This window comes from Dromaius novaehollandiae, chromosome 1 (assembly GCF_036370855.1).
Source record: "Dromaius novaehollandiae isolate bDroNov1 chromosome 1, bDroNov1.hap1, whole genome shotgun sequence".
NCBI classification, from domain to species: Eukaryota; Metazoa; Chordata; class Aves; order Casuariiformes; family Dromaiidae; genus Dromaius; species Dromaius novaehollandiae.
In genome coordinates, this window is record NC_088098.1 from 153280817 (window position 1) to 153303110 (window position 22294).

A 22294-nucleotide genomic window follows, 5' to 3' on the forward strand; every position below is an offset into this window, starting at 1 on the left:
TTAGGAATTCTTATGCAAGGAAAGATAACGAAATGAAAGAGGGTATTTACTGTATTGTTTTTGTATTTGTGGTATCTCAGTTGTACCTTTTTTCTAAACATTTACTCTTTTGTTTGCAAGAGAAGGAATACTTGTGTTAATCAGAAGAAGTACTTAAGCGATGTTACTCAGTTTTTCTTCAATTTTTAGGAAAACTATTGTAGAAATTTTAAATGGTTAACATTTACACTGAATCATACAAAAACTAATAGTCAAAAAACAATTTTAATGTACCGGCTATTAGTTAATCATTCTAAAATTGTCCCCATTGTCCACATAATTTGGTGGATTAAGCATTGGGCCACGTGCCAGGAACTCCCGCACCTACTTCTGATTTTGTCGGTCAGTGGCCTTAATACTATTTTCCATGTCATAGAGCACTTTATGGTTATTTAGTTATGCATCAGAGCACCGTGTTGAGGTAAGCTACTGTAACTCCCATGCTTTGAATACAGTGAGAAATCAAGTGTCAAAAAGAATGTGACTAGCTCGAGGTCATACAAGCCAGAGGGAGGCATAAAAAAGAATATCAGAGACCAGACTTCTCTCTTTTTTTTTTTTTTTTTTGTTTGTTTGTTTCCCCTAATTTATTAGGCTGTGGTATGAAAGAAACTGGGTAACAGCATTAAGCCTGTGTAGGCCTTTTCTTTACTATGTGTGAAGCCACTAAATATCCAAGATTTAAGCAACCAACCAGAACAGTCAGAAGTTGAAAACCATCTTAAAATCAATGGATTATTGAAATATTAATGGTCTTGGGTGCCTCTATTCTCAGATGTCTAATTTTGGGACACATTGGCCTTGTTTTTAAGAATAGAAATATTTATTTGCAATTTTGGATAATAAGCTTTTCTGAATGTCAGAACTGGTATTTTGAGCTGGCTATCTGAAGTTTAATGAGTATAATTTTTGTTCTTCTTATGTAGATATGGAAAAGTATGTGATGTAAGGATTGCTGTCTCTTTTGCAAGGGCAAAAGAGTAAAAAATTTGAATTCTAGTGTTGCAGAAGTTGAGTGGTTTTCTTAATATTTTTGTGCTGTTTTTAAAATTTTTCAGAAGTCATTGCTTTGTAAGTATTCTGACACCACACAAAAATACGGTAAGCCTATATGTTAAAAGAAAATCAAAATGTAAGTGGCAATGTTGTGTAACACCATCAGATCTACTCATAAAGATGCTTAACTTGAGGCTTTGCATTGTCTTATAGTTTTCCAAAGCTGCTGATTCTTACTGGTTTGTAGAGATGTTTCGTATTGTCAGGGGCACAAGGTGAGACTATGATGGGCTCTCACTTGATAATCTTTATTGCAGGCAGAGTGTGTTACTGACAACAGGACTAATTTAATTGTCAAACTACACAGAGCTTTACTGTCAGATGCTTTAATGCCATGTCTGTTCATTGCTTGACATCACTGGAAGGACAGGAAGATATACTCGAGTCCTCCATGATTGCTTATCTTGAAGGAAAAAGAGAAGGCACTGTCCTTTCTTTTCTTTTCTTTTTTCTTTTCTTTTTAAGTCAGCTAGGAGGGCTTGTAGTCTTACCACCACTCAGTGCTGTGCACAGTCCCACACTAAGCAGCACACGTGCTGCACAGCTCAGCTCACAGATGCAGATTTGGCATTACCCACCCATATGTCCTTTGTGGTTTGGTTCATGAGCTGTAGCAAACTAACTAGTTGAGATCAGTGGGACTAGTGTAACCAGGAGCACCTGAACTTCTTTTAATCTGACTAGTTGGGTGACAGCAGCCATCAGGACACAATGGTGTATAGGTCAGCTGTGGGCTATAGGCTATACTTGCCTCTTGAGGACGAAAGGCTTTTATACTGGTGGTAGATCGATACCCCCACATCTTCATGGCTATTTTTGCTCTTGCTAGCTTGAAAATAATGTAATGCATTTCTGTTGTAGCGCTGCCAGTACGTACTCCAAATGCTGTTTATAACCTGGATGGTAGGCCTGTTATGCCGTAAGTGGTTTAAGTTCAAGCTGCTCTGTGGAGAACAAATGATTAAACTTGAGCAAAATTATATTTATTCAGTATATAAATATGAAATGACATGAATTATGAGTATTTTCTTTTTGAATATATTAAGATATGTTAAATGTTGTCAGGAAGATATATTATACAGAGTGCAAGATAAAACTTGACAGCAGCCATTAAATGCATAATTCATGGCTTAACTTTCCAGACTGGAGAACTCGTTTTGAAAGTATGAGACTGTAAAGCAGATGGGTTTGTGCAGATTTAGTTGGAGGAATTTAAGTTCCCATCCTCTGGTGGAGCCTGCCTACTCCTCAGTGGGAGGTTGCCAGGCCCAGAGCTTAAATATGCAGTGTCTAAGAGTAAAAGCACTCAAACATATCAGTGGAAAGTAAAACAGGACTTGAGGATGGAAAATGGTTTAACTTTGCTTTGAAACAAACTGTGAACAACTGGGCAGCCTCAGGCGAGAGGCAGAGACTAGCAGCAGAAGACAACTTTTTAAGCTGATGGAGTGTAGTAAGACCATAGCGTGACACACTTTCCATGCGATGTCTCTTTTCGACTAGTCTTTTGTCTTTCAGGATCTGCTATTTTCTCATTCTTACGCTGTTTGAGGACTGCAACCAGAAATTGCCATTCTATTGTGTGTATGTCTCTCTTGATCCATGCGTGTTTGCTTCTCCTTCACATACAGAAGTTTACCCAACAGTAACTGATTCAAATATTTGCCTGGGGCTGTAGATGACAGATGCTCCCAGTGGTCCATGTGTTCTCAGTGGAGTTTAAGCTCAAGTGCACATCTGATCTTTATAAGGCCTTTTTTTGTTTTTGAGCAGTTTTCTCCTTTGTTTTTTCACAGTAACTTCAGCCCTGCATAGTTCAGGTCTGTTTTGCAAAATTTGAGCTTTTCAACTCAAATACTCTTTGTGTATGTGTAATCAGTGAAGCAGTTAAAGATCCAAATGCATTCTGATTAACACCAAATATCCTAGCGTATTCTAAACAGTAGTGGTATATGTTAAAGAGGGGGAAGAATGCAAGGAGAGTTGTTTCATTCTGAAATGTTTTCATGGGCAGGCTCTTGCATTACAAAGTTCCTCTTTTCAAGTGTCCTTTGAGTTACTTCCTCCACAGCAGTGACAAATGTAAAATGGTCACGTTTTCCTACAGCTGAGTTCTCAGTGTTAAACGACAGAGTGCTTTTCCACAGCCAGTAATTCTCAAGGTCTTTTGTAAAACTTATTGTTGAGAGAAAAAAAATTTGACATCAAACTTGAAGATTGCTCATTTCCCCTTCCTCCTCATAAGAACTTTGATGTGTCTAAAAATTGCCCATTTAGCTATCAATCAACTTAAGAAAAAAAAAAGTAAATGGCAAATAACCAGCACTGAGGAAGCAAATTGCCTCACATCTTAACCTTCTGTACACAAAGTTTTGTGCTAATGATTCACTGATGCTAAGAAATACATTCTTCAGACACCAAAAGCCCTTCCTCCTTCTACCATGTTTGCATTTTGCTTACACTGGTCTTTGATTATTGTTGACTAAATATGCCTGTTCTTGAGAATGAACTGATACGAGTACCAGTTAGTGGGCTGTGCATCACTGGAGGAAAACGTTACTTACAGATATGTTTGGAGAATACACCTAAAATCCTTTTTTTGTGCTGAAAATCTCTAATGGCTCTGAGATGCTTCCTGTATTTTAGCTAGAAGACTACAGCCAGGACGCTCTGTGCTGCTCAGAAGAACGTCCTTTTTTGTTAGCACCTTCCCATTCAGTGCAGTGTCTATATTCCAAATGTCGAGTTTCATGAATGAAATCCTGGCTCTGCTGGGGTGGGAGTTTTGCCATGACTTCAGCAGAGCCAGGGTTTCACCTCAAGCTTCTGAATTAGCTCTACTAAATTCAGTTCTCTTTGACAGTTAAAGAGAATTTATCCCAGATCTTCAGAGGAAGCTGGAAGCGTGTTACTTTTTCTTTTGCCTTATCTTCCTGATATTGTAGAAGTTGCCACAATCTCTGCCGTGTCTGCCTGCCTCCTGCTCTACATAAAGCAGTATTTTTTTTTTTAATATCTGTGGAGTAAACTGTGTTAAACTTGAATGATTCAGATGTTATTTTTATTAAGCATAAGAGTTTCAATATAACTAAGCTGATCAAATTGTCTTTATAAGCAACTGTACTGAGCAATATCACTCCAATGATTGATAGAATTATCTACTTAAACAGTTTAGAACGTAGCATACACATTGTCCAACATTGACGTTAACTGTCTTTGTTTAGGTATTTAAATGTTTCTAGCATAAAGATGAGTCACTCACTGGCACATTTCGTATAACCTACTGTAAGCATGGCTTTATGCAAATTTTAAAAAGAAGCTGCTTCCAGGTTCAGTATCAGCTTTCCACCACACACAGGAAATAAATGGGTGTGACCTCCTCTTTTATGAGCAGTGGCTTTTAGGTTTCTCTCTTTTAGTTGTTTTGAAAAGATATGAAATCTCTGTTTTGCTAGAGTGGGAAACTCTCAAGGCTACATGCCTACTAACCTAATTATTTCAGAGAACTTGATCATGTGTAAACAATGGTAAATGTTTCATAATAATGTTCCTGATAAATGAAAAGACCAGTTATTGACCAAATCCTACTTTGTGGCAAGACGACTTCTCTATTCGAATATAAGAGCACTGTATTCAGGCTTGTGAGCATGGAGGGGTAAGATAGTCTATCTGCTTTTGGTTTGTTACTTTTGAAAGCTAATTGGAAACATAGCGCATAGTAAAGAGCACCTACCACTTCATTAAAAATTTACATTATTTCAAAATAACTTAGCTGAATTCTAAATGTGAAGAACACAGTTTGTCTGGGGACATGAAAACCAGGTGATTAGTATCCATCCAGTGCATCACGTTGAAGTATTTGAGAGGAAAATGCAAACAACTGCAAGGATTTTGATCATGTTGAAGTACTCTTCCTTTAAAGAAACAAGGAATTTAATGTTGTGCCGTTTGAAGATGCTTTGCTAATTATCTAGTGGTGGTGATGTGCTTGTGGGTCTTTATTTGTGCATTTGGAGACCAAGCAGGCGTAAGTTCTGCTTTGTCTAGCATGTATGAATCCATACAGTGTTTGTTAGAGCTGTTATACTTTCCTCATGAGTAGATTAGATTTTGTTCCAGGCTTCTTGTATGCTGCCTCATAGTCCAAGAGGCAGCTTGTGATCTGGAGCATGATCCTTAGACCTTCCCCAGCAGCCTGCTGCCCTCTGCTAAAGGAAGAAGCAGCTGTTACAGCAGCAAATGCACAGAGCAAACAGACAAACTCTTTCTCCTGTTCTCAAACTTGCCATCAGGCTGTGACTGATAACTGTTAATACTGCAGGGCTGGATTTACTTAAAGCAGTAGCTGCACCCTTCCTGTTATCTCTTCCTCCCCCTCACAGATAATATTTAATGAGCCCTTAGAGATTGGGTGGGCTGCTTTGTTTGTTTGTTTTTCAGCTTTACCCGTGCCAGACAGTGACATATCAGCTACCTAAGAGAGTGTCAAAGTAGATGAATCTGGCTAATAACACTTACCAGATGCTGAAACAAAATTTGGAAAGGCAGAGAAAGCAGCAGCACAGGTTATCTCTTGCTTTGGATTGCTCCATGTGTAACTGCAGAGCTAAGGTTCTTCCAGGGCTCCTTTCTGCAGGCCGCCTTCTGTGAAACTTTAAACTGTGTTTTTATTGTAGTGGGGGACAGTAAACCAACACTCTGTGAGTATCATGATCCTGAATTCATGAGAATCTGAAATAATGAGGTGTTGGTGTTAGTTATGTGTCTGTGTCAACTTGCCTGCTTAGCCCAGCCCTCTTTCCACAACCCGTTCCTGCTATGCCTCTTCCCTCCTCCATCTACCAGTGCTGGAGTGATATCTCCTGCAGCCACTCTGTACCAGCAGTAGGAAGGGCGAAGAACCTAAGGTGGGTCCCAGGCCTTCCTTCCACACTCCGAAGCAGCGAGCTGAGCTGACCTGAGCTGCAGAGCTGATGAGGTGGGGGAAGCTGTGCTGAGGTAGGAGTCTCGATGGATCCATGTGGGATAGGTGTTTTGAAATTCGTGCGTGTGCACTCCCGCCCGTGGGGGAAAGGTTGCCAGCAAAATCGGGGAGCCTAGAGAAGCGGAATGGCTGGTAAGCGCCAACCTCTTGTCCAGCAGGTTAATAGAGCAATACCTTTTTTTGTTATGAATGTTGTGAACAAGGTAAATGGTATCAGCTGCTGCTGTTTTGTAGAAGCAAGAATAGTTGCGTGCGAGCCTTTATGTGAAGTCAGTTGTCTTGATGTTTTCAAGCAAGGGGGTTAGATGTTTGATATATTTTTGTTTGGAATTAACAGTGAGGACTTTTTTCTCTCTCCTTTGAGTTTTCTAAAAGTGAAATATTTCTAAAAACTGTTTTATAATAACAAAAAGGATGACCTAGTGAAGATCTAGTCGATAGCTCCTTGAAGATGTGATTTAACAGATGTGGGTAGATTGGCTCCTGTTTTCTAAACTTAGACAGTCAGAATCCTTTGTGTATTACTGAAACCTAAGATACAATACAGAGGTTTCTAGTGTGTATAAGTATTTTTTACAACTTTTTCCCTGAAAAATCAGACTGCATCTGTTTTGAGTTAGGTCAGATGTTTCATCTGAGTCCACACTTGGCCACTGGATCACATAATGCGTGTTAGATTCCAGTCCAAAATTTGTGCAGCGCACAACTGCACTAAGAAATGTCTCCTAGTGCTGTCCTGGCGACGCTGGAATTGCTGTCTCTGAGGCCCACCACTTGTTCAAAATGTTTAAAAGTGGCTCATGCCAGTATGGCAGAGCTTTGCAATAAGAATAACCTTAGGATAATCTGTGGTCATGTGGGGTTTTTTTCCTCCTTTAACACACTATGTTTAATTTAAACCACAAATTTGCAACTGCTGGAAACATGATACAGGTAAGTAGCATTTATATAGTTTTACTTGCTTTACAACTGTCTTCTGATATTTCAGTCTGTAGTAACTTATGATTACATTCCAAGGAGAAATAAAATTGGTGGAGACAAGCTTTTCCTGCATCCATAAAAAGAGAACCTTGATTCTGCTTTTTTCTTTTTTTTTTCTTTTATGTGCTTTGCAAGCTTATAATTACTTAAGTTCGTTTCTTGAAAAGTGTATTTGTCGTTCTTACTGATATCTGTTAGAGCTGTGAGTATGTCAGCAAGACTGGAACTTGATTCTTTTATCTTTTTAATAAAGGGAATATTTAACAAGCATCATACAGTTTTTTTCTTAATAAGGCCATTTTACAGTTTTGATTGTTACTGATTTCCTCTTGAACACTGTTTACTTCCCTACAAGAAACTCAATCTACTGGTGACCTCTTTAATGAAGAACTGAAATATGAAACCTGGTTGGGCCCAATATGGTATGTCAGACATGATTAGGAAGGACATATGACCTACAGTTTATGAAAAAGGAAGTGGTGTTCAGCGGTTGAGTTGGCACTCCTTATACTTGTTCCTTGAAAAAGTTCTGCCCAGTTAAATGTGAAGGGTGTACTAAGGAACGTAGCTGTTTCTAGGAACATCCTGACACATTTTTTTTTTCCTACAAATGTGTGTAGTAATTAATGTAATCTACCTCAAAATTGTCAAATCTCCAGATTCTTCTCTGAGTTTGTTCACAGTTGGAGGAAAAAAACTGTGCCTAGGACACAGGCCAGGGGCTGATCCTAGATTCGCTTCCTGGCTCTGCAGTGGGGATTTCATCTGAACAGGAACAAGCCCCAGTGTTTCAGCTGTCAAATGGGACTAAAATACTTTTTTATCCTGCTGCTTTGTCTGATCTTTCCTGCTTATAGAGGCTGTCTTTAACTGTGCATCTAGTACAACTGGAGCCTCTAGATATTGTCACAGTGTTTCTTTTAATAATGAAAATACTAATTTCTTAGTTAAAAATTGTCAGTAAACAAACATGTTGGCTTTTTCCTGTTTTTTTGGCCCATTTAATTCTGTGTAGGTAACTGATTGACCTTCTGTTGGTTAGATGATTTTATAATGCTCATTTGCTGCACAGTTTTCTATCTTCTCTTTGAAAAATGCATTATCCAATATTTTGTAGACCAACTAATGGTATTGCTCAAGAGTAAATTTATTTGGCTGGATCCTTACGTTTTGTCTAAAGGTATAATTCATTTGGTAAGAAGCATTCTGTCTATGTAGGGGTTATTTTCTGCAAATTAAATCTCACAAGTATATTACCACAGCCTTATTTTATTTTAAGATATTTTTGTATTTGAATTCTTTAACTGGAAGTAATGAGGTATTCTGGGAATAGTCACAGGGCTGACAGCCCAAGTGATTCCATGACCTTTGTTTTGCTCTGCAAAGCTTTGAGTCACTTTTGGAGCAGCTGGCCAGTTTCAAAGTCTTCACAAGAGAAAAATGAGAGCTACAAGGAAAATTGGCTTTTATCCCAAAGGAGGCTGCACTGTATTTTTATACTTAATATAGTTGGGAAAATGTGTGAAATAATGCTGACTTAAAAACATTTTTTGAGTTTAATTTCTAATTTCTAAACCATCTTACTTACTCAGTTTCAGTGAAATCTAGTAAATTGGCAGTATAAGTTTGTATTCAGGCTCACCTAAGTATATTGAGGCATTCTTTTCTTCCTGAGAGACCAGTTTTCTCTTTGCTTAAGATCAGCAGATATATTTCTATAAAAACACCATCTTACCTTCTTGGCATTTCTCTGCAAGAGGTATTTTCTCTAGAGTTCCTAAATCTCTATTCCTGCCTATTAATTCTTTCAAAACTCTTACTAGTGTTAACTTCTCTAATAAAGGTAATATATAGAAGATCAATAAAAGGTGGCAGCAGTGTTTGTTATAGGTATGTAATATAAATTTGTTCTCCAGAGACTCATGGTTTAGCTCCTGTGATAAATATGTGGCCAGCAGAAGAGATAACAGTGAAGAATAAGGTAAAATGTAGCAAAAATAAAGCCAGAAAACGGGGGCCGCATGACCAGAATTCTCAGCTCATTGCATGCTTAGCCCTTGTTACGCGTGTTTTATGGTCACAGTAGCAGGACTGAGTCTTAAAGAGGTGATTTTAGAACTGGCTTTAAGTATTTGTGGAGGGAAATCTTTTTCCCATTTATGAGGGCTGGCTGGAGACTGGAAGAAAATGACAGATGTTGGCATCTCTGTATGCTGAGTAAGGAGGAGATTCATTTCTTAGTGAAACAGAGGTGAAGAATCAGGAGTCTAAGGGTCAGACATGGTGTGGGATTTCGTTTTACACAGCTCAGGCCTCTTTTTCTTGTTTTCTGGATAAACACAAGTGTCTTCTGCCAAATGTACTTGAAAGGGCTGTACTGTAGCCCTCAGCTGGAAAAAATCTTTCTTACCAGGTCAGAATACTGAAGGTAAAAGTAGATGATAAAGGTCTGATGAGTAAAAATGCCTAAGCAAGCATGAAGCTTGCATTCAAGAGAGTGCAGAGAGAACGGTCTTTGGACAGGAGTACCCAAGGAAGAGAAGAGAGATTGACTGTCACACTAAGAAGCAGTATCTTTCATAGACTTTGCAGGATGACTGTTCTGGCACTGGTGTCAGAGTTTAGATAAACCACTAAATGCAAGAGCGCCAGGGAACGAGTTTAATCAGAACTTCTGAGTGTCAATGTCACTTAATAGCGCACTCATGCTCTGATTTGGGCTACTTGCACTAGATCTCCTCCAGACAAATCTGCTGTGGAGGAAATAGATCTTAACAGCATTGGTACAATTTAGGGCCAGGGTTTGATCTTCTGTTAAGCAGGATAGACATCCTTGCAGAGGAGGAGGTTGCTGTAGGCAGTCAGAAGAGATGAAGTCTCTGGTAAGAGTTGTGGGGGTGTGAAAAAGAGACAGGTCAAATCTGGAAGATCTTATGACAGGGGTGGCAACAGACTGTTATGTGAGTTGAGACAGAACTGAGTCAAAGATGATACCCACATTAGCACCCCAAATAATTAGCAGGGAGGATTTTAGGGCCCTTCAGTAAAAAGGGTGAAGGGGAGGTAGTTATGAAAGTCAGTGATTCAATTTTGGCCATGTTAGCTTTAAATAGATGATTGGGCAGCTCTGGTATGCCAGAATAGGCCAATAACGAAATGTATTTTGCGTTTGCTACATACACAGTAAAAGTGTTGCTGAGCTTTTGCCAGTGAGACTATTTGCTCATGTTCCAAAATGTAATAGCATTACTAAGAGGAATGCAGTGTGTATTTGTGATTGCCTTTATTTTCTCGGTATATTCAAGCATAGTTTTGGCCCAGGTTACTTAATGTGATGGTAAGGAGTGGAAAACTATGTAATTATAGATGTTATGAATGCTAGCAACATGTTTGACTTTTTTTTTCTTTAGTTGCACAGTGTAGTTTTACAGATACAGTTTTCTCACAGTTTATACTATTTCATAATTTCTAGGCCCTGCAGTTTTCTAACACTTAAAACATAAGACTTGTAGGTATCCATTTGTGACACACTGTGATGATGTGATATCTTTTTGAAGATTGTGCTGCAAATCTTTGCTTAACTTTTAAAAAGCTAAATATAGATAAAGCTACAACAAAATATTTTAGTCTCAAACCAGAGGCACTTTGTATCCCTCAATTAGTAAAATATACAGAGATAAGATACAGGACAATAGTGGAGTTCTTATGCAATGAAATTGAGTATAATGGCTGCTAATCTGGATTCTCCGGCAGATGAAATATCTCAACTATACAGCTGTTAACTTATCTTTAAACTCCTTTTGGAATTGCTCGCATTAACAGACTTGCTTTATTTTAAGTTGGAATAGTATGGCTGGCTATGCATAACATTAAATTTTCATGTGATATTTTTTGGTGTTTTTCAGGGAAAGGTCCACCTTGAGCTGAGACTGAGTGAAGTCATAACAGACACTGGTGTCGTCTGCCATAAGCTTGCAACACGGTAGGGTTGACTGCAGAGTTATGAAGAAGCGTGCTAATTACAGATAGTGTGCAATACTTCATTTTAAAATAGTTGGAGGAATCAAAATATTGATTGAAAATTGAATGTCCTTATTCTCTGAACTTAAATAACAATTGCTCTTAGTAAGTGATATTCTTAGGAATTTATAAGATGTTTTTTCATTTTCTGCTCCCCTTCTCCACATGATCTAGGTAATTTTCTTCCTAACACTTTTAAATGTTAATAAATCACTTTTCCAATTTAGTCATGGCATAAATATTAAAAACACTTCAAAGCTTAATATTAATGTCCTTCTGCTTTGCATTAAGAACCTTATGAGCTAAGCAAATTTATGGCATAACTTGCATGGTGACAGGGTGTTACAGGGCTGGGTTAACAAACAGAAGTCTTCCATCAGTTATTGAAGTAGTCTCAATCAGCCATCCCATCTCACTTCAAACTAATTGAAGCCTAGAATCCCCAGGACTCAGATGGGAGTCAAGATTTTGCCTTCTGCTACGGAGGAGTCTGGGAGGCCATTACTCTCTGACAACAGCAAAGCCTGTTAGGTGGCTGCTTCAGGAGCAGTAGCTGAGCTGGTAGGTTTCTGTCAGGAACCTGCCTTGTATTCTGTCTGTCAGAAGAGCTGTCAAAATTGGAGCGTTAACCTATGAACAAAGCCTTGGCAAAAGCACTAACAGAATGCTGTCAAATGTGGGTCTAACAACAGGGCTGGTCAGAACTTTCCTAGCAGAACATTTTTCTGTTGAAACAATTGCCAAATAGCTTAATGTATATGATGCTATCAGAGTAGTCTTTGCAGCTGGGACCTGTTAGCAGATGCAGGTGAGCCACGTTGGTTGATCTGCATCCTTCCAGGCATACTGTTAATATGAGGATGTGCTGGAGTATGCAGTCTTGCATGCCTGTGCATGCCTCTTCTAGCCCTGCCAAAGCTCTGTGAGTTGGTATACTTGAAGTCTTTGTCTCTGCAGTCCACTTTTTTTTTTTTTTTTTTTTTTTTTTTTTAAGTGATGAGGCATATTGAATAGCACAGATAGTCGGTAGTCTGGTGAAAGTTGCTGTGTAGACTCTGATCTCCAGCAAACTTACTAATCAGGGCACAATGCCACTTTGAACGTAGCTGTACCTCTTTCAGGATAGAAGTTGTTACATCAGTGTGGCTGTGCATCACTCGGAAGGACCAGTCTTCATGTAATTAATACCTGAGTAGTCTTTTTATTTCATTTTCCATTGTTCCACTGGATATGCCCAAGTGATGAAGATTGCAAAAAGTCCAAGAAACCAGAGTTAAAACCTGCATCTCCCAAGTCCTGGGCTAGTATCTTATGTTGCTGTGTTATTTGTATTGCCCTAAGTCCTAAGGCTTTGCAGGAGAGATGAAGGAATAGAGGATGGGAAAAGACACTTTATTGTCCTTCCACCCCACTCTGCAATGTCAAGGGGGTGTAGGTGTGTGGGGCACACAGGACAGTGGGCTTATCTCTAGGCTTGGACTCTGCCTCTGAGTGGGCCCAGAGAATGCAGTGCCTGGAAAGGGAAAAGGAGCAGAATTGTCCTGAGGGCCAAAATACTTTGCTTTGGCCTTTCTGGAAGTATGCAGTGCGTTCCCATGTGATGCGATACAGTCACAGAAGCCTCTCTGTAGATCCCTTGTGAACCTTATTTGTGGGATGTGATGTCTGGTACTCTGCAAATACAGATTAACGGGAACATGCTTTTACGCTCACCATGGTCTCTGTTTTGGATAGTTAGGTGACGTATTGGTGGAGCATCAGAAGTGCTTGACTCCCTTCACTTTGTTCTGTGGGATTATGCCATGCCATAGCCAGCTTTCTTTTAAAGGTTTTGTCTTCAGTGAAGTAAGACCTGGTAACATTGTAGTACTAGGGCTTTTTTTCAGCTAAATTCCTGAAATGCTAGAGATGGTTATATTGTTAAAGTTGTCATTGCCTCATTGCTTTTCATGAAGCAAGAAGCTGCATGTGTAATACATTAAGAAGCACTTCTTCAGACATAACAATGTTCAGCATTTTCTTTCTACCTTTCTATTCATTTGACCAGACAGGTTTTAAATCTCTATTCAAATTCTTGCTTATGTGGCCTTGATTTGAAGACTATTCCTTTCACTTTCTACAGTACAGAGAAAATACTTAGATTGGATTGTGAAGCATTCCATAACCTTGATTTGCAAGGTATTGTTCAATAAATACAATACTTTGGCTGAAACGCCTAGAAAAATCCTGAGCTTTTAACCACTATATCATAATGTTCAGAGCTTATCTCAATTTAAATCCAGCTCTTGGCTCTAAGAAACAAAATCTGAAAATCGGAGCCCAAAAAAGCTTTTATCTGCTGAAGTTGTCTTTCCCAATGTCTTCCTCTCTTCTGTAGCTGACCTGAGCACTCTGTTTGGCTCTGGCTAGTCTCCGAAGCTATTTGTCGTTTGAGTGGTAAGTGGGAGTAAAACTTAGATTAGGAAATTAATATGTCTAGAGTGTGCAGATCCATTGGTACAGGTTTTTGTGGCAGTATATCTTATGAGTGGGAAAAAGAATGGGAAGAGAGAAAGGGGAATGATTACATCAGAAAAATAGCACTTCAGAATGTAAGGCGGCATTTTCTTCACACAGCACCTTTTGTATTTTTGCTTTAGGAAAGTATACAAAGCCTTTCCTGCAGACTATGGCTCTGTGACGTTTTCTCACACTGCCTGAAATCTCTTTCAGGTTTGTTCGTAGATGGTCTGATTCTAGTGCTTAGACATGTAAGGAGAGAGCATAGTAATTAAGTAATGCTTAATTAAATGTCTTTGGGGCTGGACACAGTGGGAAGATTTGCCAGTGGGAAGAATGGAGAAGATAGGGAAGGTAAACTGTTTGTTATAGGTAGTTCATGAGTAAAAAGTAGAGACTGGGTGAATTAGAGGAGTGCAGGTACCAAATGAAGTATGTAAAGATACCTGATTTTAATGTGGACAGCTTACAATGAGCAAGTAAGATAAAGCTATAAGACTGTGATCGAGAACCTAAAATCACTTAATCCTGCATTCTTCAGAGCAGAACGTTTAGAATGCTTGTCTTGTGGATTTCCTTGACATTTTTTTTTCTTTAATAGGGCTCTTAGGTGCAGGAAGATAAACACTATCCTGTAAATTGCCACACAGATATAGCCGGTTGAACAATTCAAGTTGGTGAGGAGAACAAAAGCTGCTTCCAGTGGGCCACAATTTAGAAATACCTTAGAGATGCTTTTCTAAGCCCCAGGAGAATGCTCATTTTCAAAGACACATATGCAGGCTCACTGAAAACTAGGCCTAGCTAGGAAATTTTTCCAGAAACTGATCCGAAAAATCAGTTTTCTTACCGGCTCCCCAGCAGGTTGTATCTTCGCTACTATGCCTTCTTCAACCCTGTGTGCATTGTCACCACTCCACATCCCAGAAAGCCTCGAAAGCAGCTGGGACCTTGCTCAGCCAGTCTGTAGCCCCATGGAGCGCACTGTCAGCTGGATGGGAACGTTCATCTGAATGGAAGGGGGCATTAAAATTGCTATCTGCTAAGCTTTTGAACATTAAGAAGTAGATTATTTTAAAATGCAAAAGGCATGTGAGCTTCCTTAGCCTCTGCAAAGGAAGCAAAAAAAATCAGTTAAAAACTGTTACCTAATAGCTTCTCCCTAGGAAGCATTCAATACTTTCATTTAGCCCTAAACCACTAAGCTGTTGTGCTTCATCAGAGCCCTTCAGAGGCTGTAGTCTTTGCCAGCTGGTACAGCACAATTTCTCTGGCTGAGTCTCTGCAGCAAAGATTATGAGGAGAAGCATTAGTGGATTTAAAAGTTACATTGACAGTGCAGATGCAGGCATTATGATCAAACTGCCTGTGTCCCCAAGCGGCTCCTGCTGTCACCCTGTGTAAGAACCAGAGCTCATCTTTGTGGGCTCCTTTTGGGAGCCCTTTGCTGCTTGTGGCTTCTCTCTGTGGAACTGCTGGGAATCTTGGTGGACCCAGTCACTGGGTTGCTCTGAGTTGTCAGCTGGTCTCCCTAAGTGTCTCGTGTTCCTAGCACAGGACTTGGGCTTCTGATGTGTCGTATATTTATGTCATACGTAAGCAGAGCGAGTCCGTAGCCTACAGAGCACAGACCCTTGCCGAAGTGCTAATTGGATAGGAGAAAACATGTATGGACTTTATGGCCTGGTACCTCCATGTGACTGTGTTTTTATGCTAACGACTGGTGTGCCATGCAGTGTGTCATCTGGAGTACACAGTGCGTTTGGAAAAAGTAAGTCTGTTCAGCAGATTCTGGTTTTTCCTCCTCTGTCCTTTCCTCACAGAAGATCTTGAGTTGTCTTCCCCTGCCCTGTACAGCCACCGCCTTCCTGGCCCTCTGCACAGTCAGCTGCGGCTTCTCGTGGCTAGCAACATCTGGCCTCACCTTTTGTTGGCTGTAGAGCGAAGACCGTCTCTTATCTGTCACATGGTTTGGCACTTGCAAGAAATCTGTCTGTAGTTTTATGAACATTTTAAGGAAATAAGGCCACGGAAAGAAGCAGTCTGGACCTTCCCATGCATCCTGCTGCTTGTGCCCATACCTGTTCCACTCTTACCTTTGTGCTGACACAAGTTTCTTGGCAGCTGCATGAGCAACATTTTTTTTCACCTCAAGTTTTTTAAGCTGGATCAGTGCCTGATCCTGTATACCCTAGAAACAGCACAAAGGTTTTTTTGAGCACAAAGAGGGAAAGTAAGTGACAGGGATGAGGGAAGGATGCTCCTTCTGCAGCCATGCCAGCTTAAAGTGTTTGAACAAAGGCATAAGCAGTGTGTGTGCACCCCTATTCTGTGAGTACATCTGGAAAAACATTGGCACATGCCTATCTCTACATTTTTTTTCTGAATCACCACATTCCCTGTACAGATATCCTTCCTGCTTCATGACAGAAGTGCTTAGAAAGGAACTGTAGAGCTTTTGTAAACCTTTCCTCATCATCTCTGCAGCAGACTCCATGCAGCACATTTGTGTTCACTGCAGAAAGGTGGTTCCCCAGAGACTTTCAGGCCTCTGGGCTAGTGCAGACAACTGTCTCTCATCTTGCAGAGCAGCATAGGCTAAGATTAGTAGATATGTTCATTCACATTTATGTAATAAAGAGGCGGGCTCCTGGAGATTGCTTTGTAGAAAGCCATGCGTTTCACTTTGGCTAAGCTACCAGAGGCAACGTTTAAAAGCAGTGTTCTGTATTTAGCAAGATGACATCTGACTTCGAGAATGCCTAAAGGAATAGGCCACTGAACTCCTATTGAAAGTCAGCGTGAGCTGGGAGTCTAGCTCCCTAATCTTCCTTTGAGAATTCCAGCATGTGTATGTAATTAGTCACATTTAAATGTCTGTATTTATTCAGTGTCCCCAGCTGCTCCTTCAAGTGTTGTCTTATGTCTTGTCTCTTAGGTTTAAAAAAAGCTTAAAAACATCTGTTTTTGAGAGCTTCCCCCCCTTTTTTGCTCTCCCCCCTCCCCACTTAGTCTATACAGCTGAATTATTACTTATGTGGTTTAGCAGCCTCTGCTGCCTTTCATGTGTAGCAACACAGTTTTCCAGCGAGTGATTCATGGATCTGCAAAGACATTACCAATGCTGAAGTTTTATTTGCTAAATGAAGCATTTATAACCCTGGTGTGGAAGACATGCTGTTGCTCTGCATTAATTGATGAATTAATCTTAAATGCTGTGTGACTCTCTTGAGTGCTTCAAGAGATGTATTCTGGCCATGTGGAACAAAGTTAAATGGGCTTGTTTGCAAGAGCAAGCAGGAAAGGAAACAATGAGTAGATATGACATCTCTAAGATAAACACTTCAGGGGTCATTAAGAGAACAGTGACTGAGCTGTGGGCATTTAAGAGCTTTAAAAGTCCTTCTGAAGAGGAAGGGGGAGGTAAGGAGGAAGGATTCATTTGTCAAATGTGGTTAGAGCAGAAGGTGGGAGGGGTGGGGGGTGAACTGCATAGGGGTGGGAGTGGTGGACTGGGTGATGGTTCCCCAACTGTCCCTGCCCTGTGAACTGAGCATTTAGTGGGCAGCACCTTTGCGCTCTGACTGCTCACAGTATAGTTTTTACTTTACTTGTCTGTGAGCTTTGGAAAGTGGCGTGGGCAGCACATTGCTCACAGGCTGTCAACCATTGCTCTACATCATTCTGCCTATGTAACTGTGTTTAAAATTCTCTTATGCAATATGGCATTTCTAAGGTTAAGTGTAATTGATATTCCATTTTGAAAAGTTTAGATGGTCAGTCTATATTTTGCTAGTCACAGTTTTTGAGGGGCAAAATCACAGGTATCAAGTCTAGTCAGAAGTCTAACTGCTGTTTGTGGATCACAAGTGATTCTTAACCGCAGAGGAGGAGAATACATGATCCAATCTTGAGTGGTGAGAGTTTGTTGTGGTCACCTGTAATTGCATTTGGAGGCACCTTAAAAAGGACAGAAATACAGCCAGTCCTTCAACCATGGAATATATTTAAATGCTGCTATGTAAAATTAAAACATGCAGGCATCGTCTTTGAGTCATTTGAAAATTTTCCTTTTCAAACTAGCTTGCTTTCTGCTTTTCTCATTTATGTTGCAGCTAGTTTACTTTCCTGTAGATAACTATCTTCATCAGATCCCAGGAATAAGTAAAGAAACTGTTCAAAGGGTTCGATTAAAGAGATAACTTTGAAATGTGCGACTTTACTGTATTTGTGACACCGAAGACTGAAATGTTACTGCTTTCTGTCATGGCTCTATCTTTGACATTGATAGGAGTGGAAAGCAGGAGTGCAGAAAGGATAGCCAGCAAAGTTTCAGATAATGCTTTCTGTGTTTTTTTTTGTTGTTGTTTTGAGGTGTTTTTTTGAGTGTCGTGTTAATGCAGAAAACTCTAGAACCTGTTAACTTGGTGCAATTTCTTTAATCTCTCACAGTATTTAATTTTTTTTGTAATAGATGATAATGTTGCATGGACATTAATCCTAGTTTTAAAACACAGCGAACTCCAGTGTCTGCTGGATGATGGTGTAGAGCAGGGGTTAGCCCTTTCTTGAGGCTGGTGTGCTGTGCGGTATTTTTCTTTTCCAAATTAGAGGAGGTGTTCTGCAAGAAAGTCAGCAGGAGCCAGGAGGTGCTGTCTCATAGAGGCAATACGCTGATGACAGTATTTTGTTACTGTGCGGGGCAGCAGCTCTCAGGCTCTTTATTGTATGTTGCCCCAGTGCAAGACCGCAGCTCCTGCTGAGCTTGGAACTAGCCTGAGGCCGGAGCCGAAAGCTGATGTCCCTCTCAGGGTGCTACAGCTCTCAGTGCTGTTTGCCTCCACTCAAAACCTCTCCATGAGCCACCTTGCCACCTGTGCCTGTGTTTGCTGCTTCAGCGTTTAGAGAACACAGGTTTTTAGTACTGCTTCAGATAAGCTTGTACTTAGTTACATGGACATACAGTGCACAGCAAACTTTGAACTCACTTCAGGGTCAAATGAAGTTTATTCTCCTGCCTGAAATTTGAGCTGAGTAAGTTGGGGGAAAAAATGGTGTTGCTGACTACAAGCAGGCCAGTTTAATGGTTTCAAGGGTTCATTTTCAATAAATGTAAGCACCCATTAAAATGTGTCACAATCTTGTTTGTCTGGAGAGCATACCCTGCATTAAGCTATCCTTTTTTTCCTGCAGCACTGCATCTTGGTCATGCTTTTAATCTTGTATGTGTTTCGTAACAAACTGGGGGGAAAAAATTGCTCTGAGATTAAATCACAAATCATCTGGTATTTTATTGTGTAGTGCTGTAGTACTGTGGATTTGGGGAGTAGGGAGGGGAAGGGAGAGGGGATGGAGACATACTTCTGTCTGAGGTTTTAGTACAGATCACAGGTTTTCCTTCCTCTCAACTGTGGTGATGGTAAGGTAATGAGCTGCTTGCCATCGGAGCAGTTCTCTGCCCTTTGCTTCTGCTTCGCCACCAAAACTTGTCTTGCCCATTCTGTAGCCTAAATTAAGTTTAAACTGCTCACTCCCTCCATCAAACCTCCCCATGTCTATTAATATCACTTCCTCCTGCTGCCAAATTTCCTATGACTTAAACTTGTGTTTCACCCTTCTTCATTTTTATATTCAGTGTTTCTTCAGTGCTTTCTCCTCTGCTTATGAAGTTCTTCCCATTTACTTAAGTTGTAACCAAATGTCTTGTCTTTAATCCTAATTAAGAGCAACTTCTTTGATTAGGGCTTTTAGCAGTAGTCTACCTCAAGCAGAGAATGTAAAGTGGTCACCATTTTGAGACTGTTGCATGACTCTTTGGAGTACATCTAAGACTGGTCTTGTGGTGCAAGACTGGAATGTATCTATTCTAAGTCAATCTATTTCAACAGTAAGTGCCACTGTTTAAATAACTTCAGGGTACTTCCTGTTTTGCACGGAGTAAACATAGTCCAGGATGATAAATTGAGGCAAATTATTCAAGCATAAATCCTTTTAATGAATTATTTTTAACTTCTAAATGTACTTGAGGTCACAGTGTCAGAGTGTTTGGGGGGCATTAGAGAGTATTCCTGTGGTATCCATGTTTGTAATAGATGCATAAATTTCGAGAATTTTGAATCGTTAGCACTTCGAGATACTGACAGTATCCCAAGTTGTCTGCATGTTTTTCTTCACTCATGTCCTTTAATCAGCTGGAGAAGTTCAATTAATTGTTCTTGGGGTAGGTCCCTAGGAAAAATCTGTGAGCTGTTTTGCAGCCTGACCTGTATCAAGTGGCTCTTTGATGTACATGGTATTTAGCATAATGTAAGGGTAAATTTTATGCTTTTTCATTCTGAATGACTTTGTTGGAATCAGTACAGTTTCTGTGGTAAGTAACATCCCGAAAAAATGTTAGTGAAGCTTCTGAAGGAGCAATGTCATGGGACATAATGCAACTTAAAAATCACACTTCTACTTTATTTACTGATGTCACTACTGCTGCAGGAGGAGCAATCTTGCCAGGGTGATAGTTAGGTAGCAGAGCAGGGAACTGCGGATATTGAGGTATGATAGAAAGGAATAGGGTAAGCTGCAGGGCAAAAAGGAAAGTCACAGGGCCCCAGGTGTTGAAGTTGGGTTTTTTTGCAAGTGTAAGAAGCATTAAGACAGGGAACACAATGCATAGGAGACAATCTTTGTTAAATCTGTTGTTCACAGAACTGTTTGTTGAAAGGAAGTTGCTCCAAAAATCTGCCTGTGTATGTGACATTATCATTAATAATGAGAAAATACCCCTTTCCCTAATCTTTCAAGATGAGCTAGAAATCATCTTTATGCTTCTGGATATGTTATACAATTACGTGAGCTTAACTGGTTATGTACTATGACCAAGTTTTTTTCAGAGTCCATAGCACCAACCTCACCAGTGTCTCCTGTATTGTTTTTTATCTTGGTGTAGACCTTTGATTTGGATGACAATTGTGAAATACTTGCGCTATGTTGCTAGTTGTGTATTTATAACAAATAAAAGCACTTGTGAATGGAAAAGGTGAGAAGTCTTTGAGTTCACTTTTTGAATTTAATAGCACTTTGAGGTCAGTCATTTTCACTGTACAGCTATTCTCCTTCTCCTTGCTCCACTAGATAGTTTGCTAGTTCCTCCTTTAGTGGTTTTGCTCTCTCAAATACAAAGAAAAAAGGGAAATACTTTGAAAGAAAATGCAAGATGTGATCCTACAAGCACAGAAATTGGCAAAGAGTCTGTGCTTTTGGAGGCAGTAGTGTCTGCAATTAATTTGAACTCATTTTCCAGTTGACTTGCTTCCAAGCTGATGGTTTTGTAGTAATTTCATACACATAAGCTTCAAACAGAAGCAAGACTTCAGCTAGACTCTGTGCAGTTGCAGATGTACTAGCTCTGCTTGGTGTTATCCTTTTTGTTGTTTGACAGTCACTGCTGTACTATCCTCCGTTTCTTGCCTTGGTACTCTAAATATCATGTTGGTAAGAGCTGGTACAGTGTGATGGTTGGCTCTTGCTATGTGTGTGCTTATGAGTCAGTGGCCACAGAGAATCAGTGAATTGCCATCATCTACAGCCCTTTCCTCCTTGGGCATTTTTGGTGGCCCTCTCTTCTCTATGCAGCCATTGGATTTAACAAAATATGTCAAACTGGAATATCCTTTGGGGATCTCTACTGCTCTTTCAAATTTTGTGGAAATTGCCAACCGATTCAAAAAAATAATCAGTGGGAGATTGATGGCCAAATGTGGGCAGGTAGCATTTTCTCATAAGCCTTTTTACTTTAGCAGACCAGGCTAAATGGATGCTGTTAACTGGAAAGGGTTTGTAGAAGAGCTGCAGGAAGAACTGGAAACCTGATAAATGTGCCTTATAGTGAAAGTGTGTTTGATTTATGCAAGAAAAACTTCAAAGTCGTGAAACCGTGGTATGTAGTATATTCAGAGGAGGGTCATTCTGATAATATGGTTGCTTATTCTTACCACAGTAATGCTCAGTGGTTGGAAGCTAAAGGCTGATCTAATAGGAAACAAGTATTAAAACACTTTTTTTAAACAGTCAGGATCATTAATCAGTAAACGGTTCCCTTTAGGGTGCTGTGGGGATTTTTTTAATCATTGGGAGTCCTTTACGTTACACCTGGATTTCTTTCCAGAAGGTGCTCTGGAGATGCCATAGACATCATGAGCTTAATGCGGAACTTGACTAGGTGAGAGCTTTGATTAGTGTCATGAAAGAGGTCAGAGTGCATGATCTCGGAGATCCCTTTCGGTACCAAAATATAAGGAGAAACTTGAAGTGAGTATGAACTGTTTGTGTGGTAATAATGGAACTATAAAGCTGATGTGGGTTACTAATTAGGGCTGGTTATACCTGAATAGCTACCTAACCATGCCCTAATTTGCATCTTGGTTTTCCCTAAGAAGATCTAAAGTGACAAGAGTCTATAACCTTTTTTAAAAAGAGCTTGCTTTTCATTGCTTTTCATTACTAAGGAGCTCAAAGTGCTCTACAAACAGAGGTGTAACAACCACTTTGTGAAGCACAGCTGCATTTGGGATGGAGTATGACAGGTTTTAGGTGAGCGTAGGACAATGCCTGACCTTTCAGGGCAGAAAGCAAAATGGGACAATGTGCTAGAGGAAAATGTCAGCCATACATTAGTGCTTTGTTCCTGTCAGAATACCAGTGTTACCATCCTGACTTGCTCTC

General features: G+C 40.0%; 1 protein-coding gene across 5 annotated transcripts in view; it reads left to right on the forward strand.

Annotated features, from left to right (window-relative positions):
* Nucleotides 1–22294, forward strand: part of RASA3 (RAS p21 protein activator 3) — a 185479-nt gene that overhangs the window by 117406 nt on the left and 45779 nt on the right. For all 5 annotated transcript variants that reach the window (XM_026096948.2, XM_026096945.1, XM_026096947.2 and 2 more), the window contains one exon: nucleotides 10966–11042. In XM_026096948.2, coding sequence (XP_025952733.1) covers nucleotides 10966–11042 — 77 coding nt within the window. The remainder of the gene's footprint in view (nucleotides 1–10965; nucleotides 11043–22294) is intronic.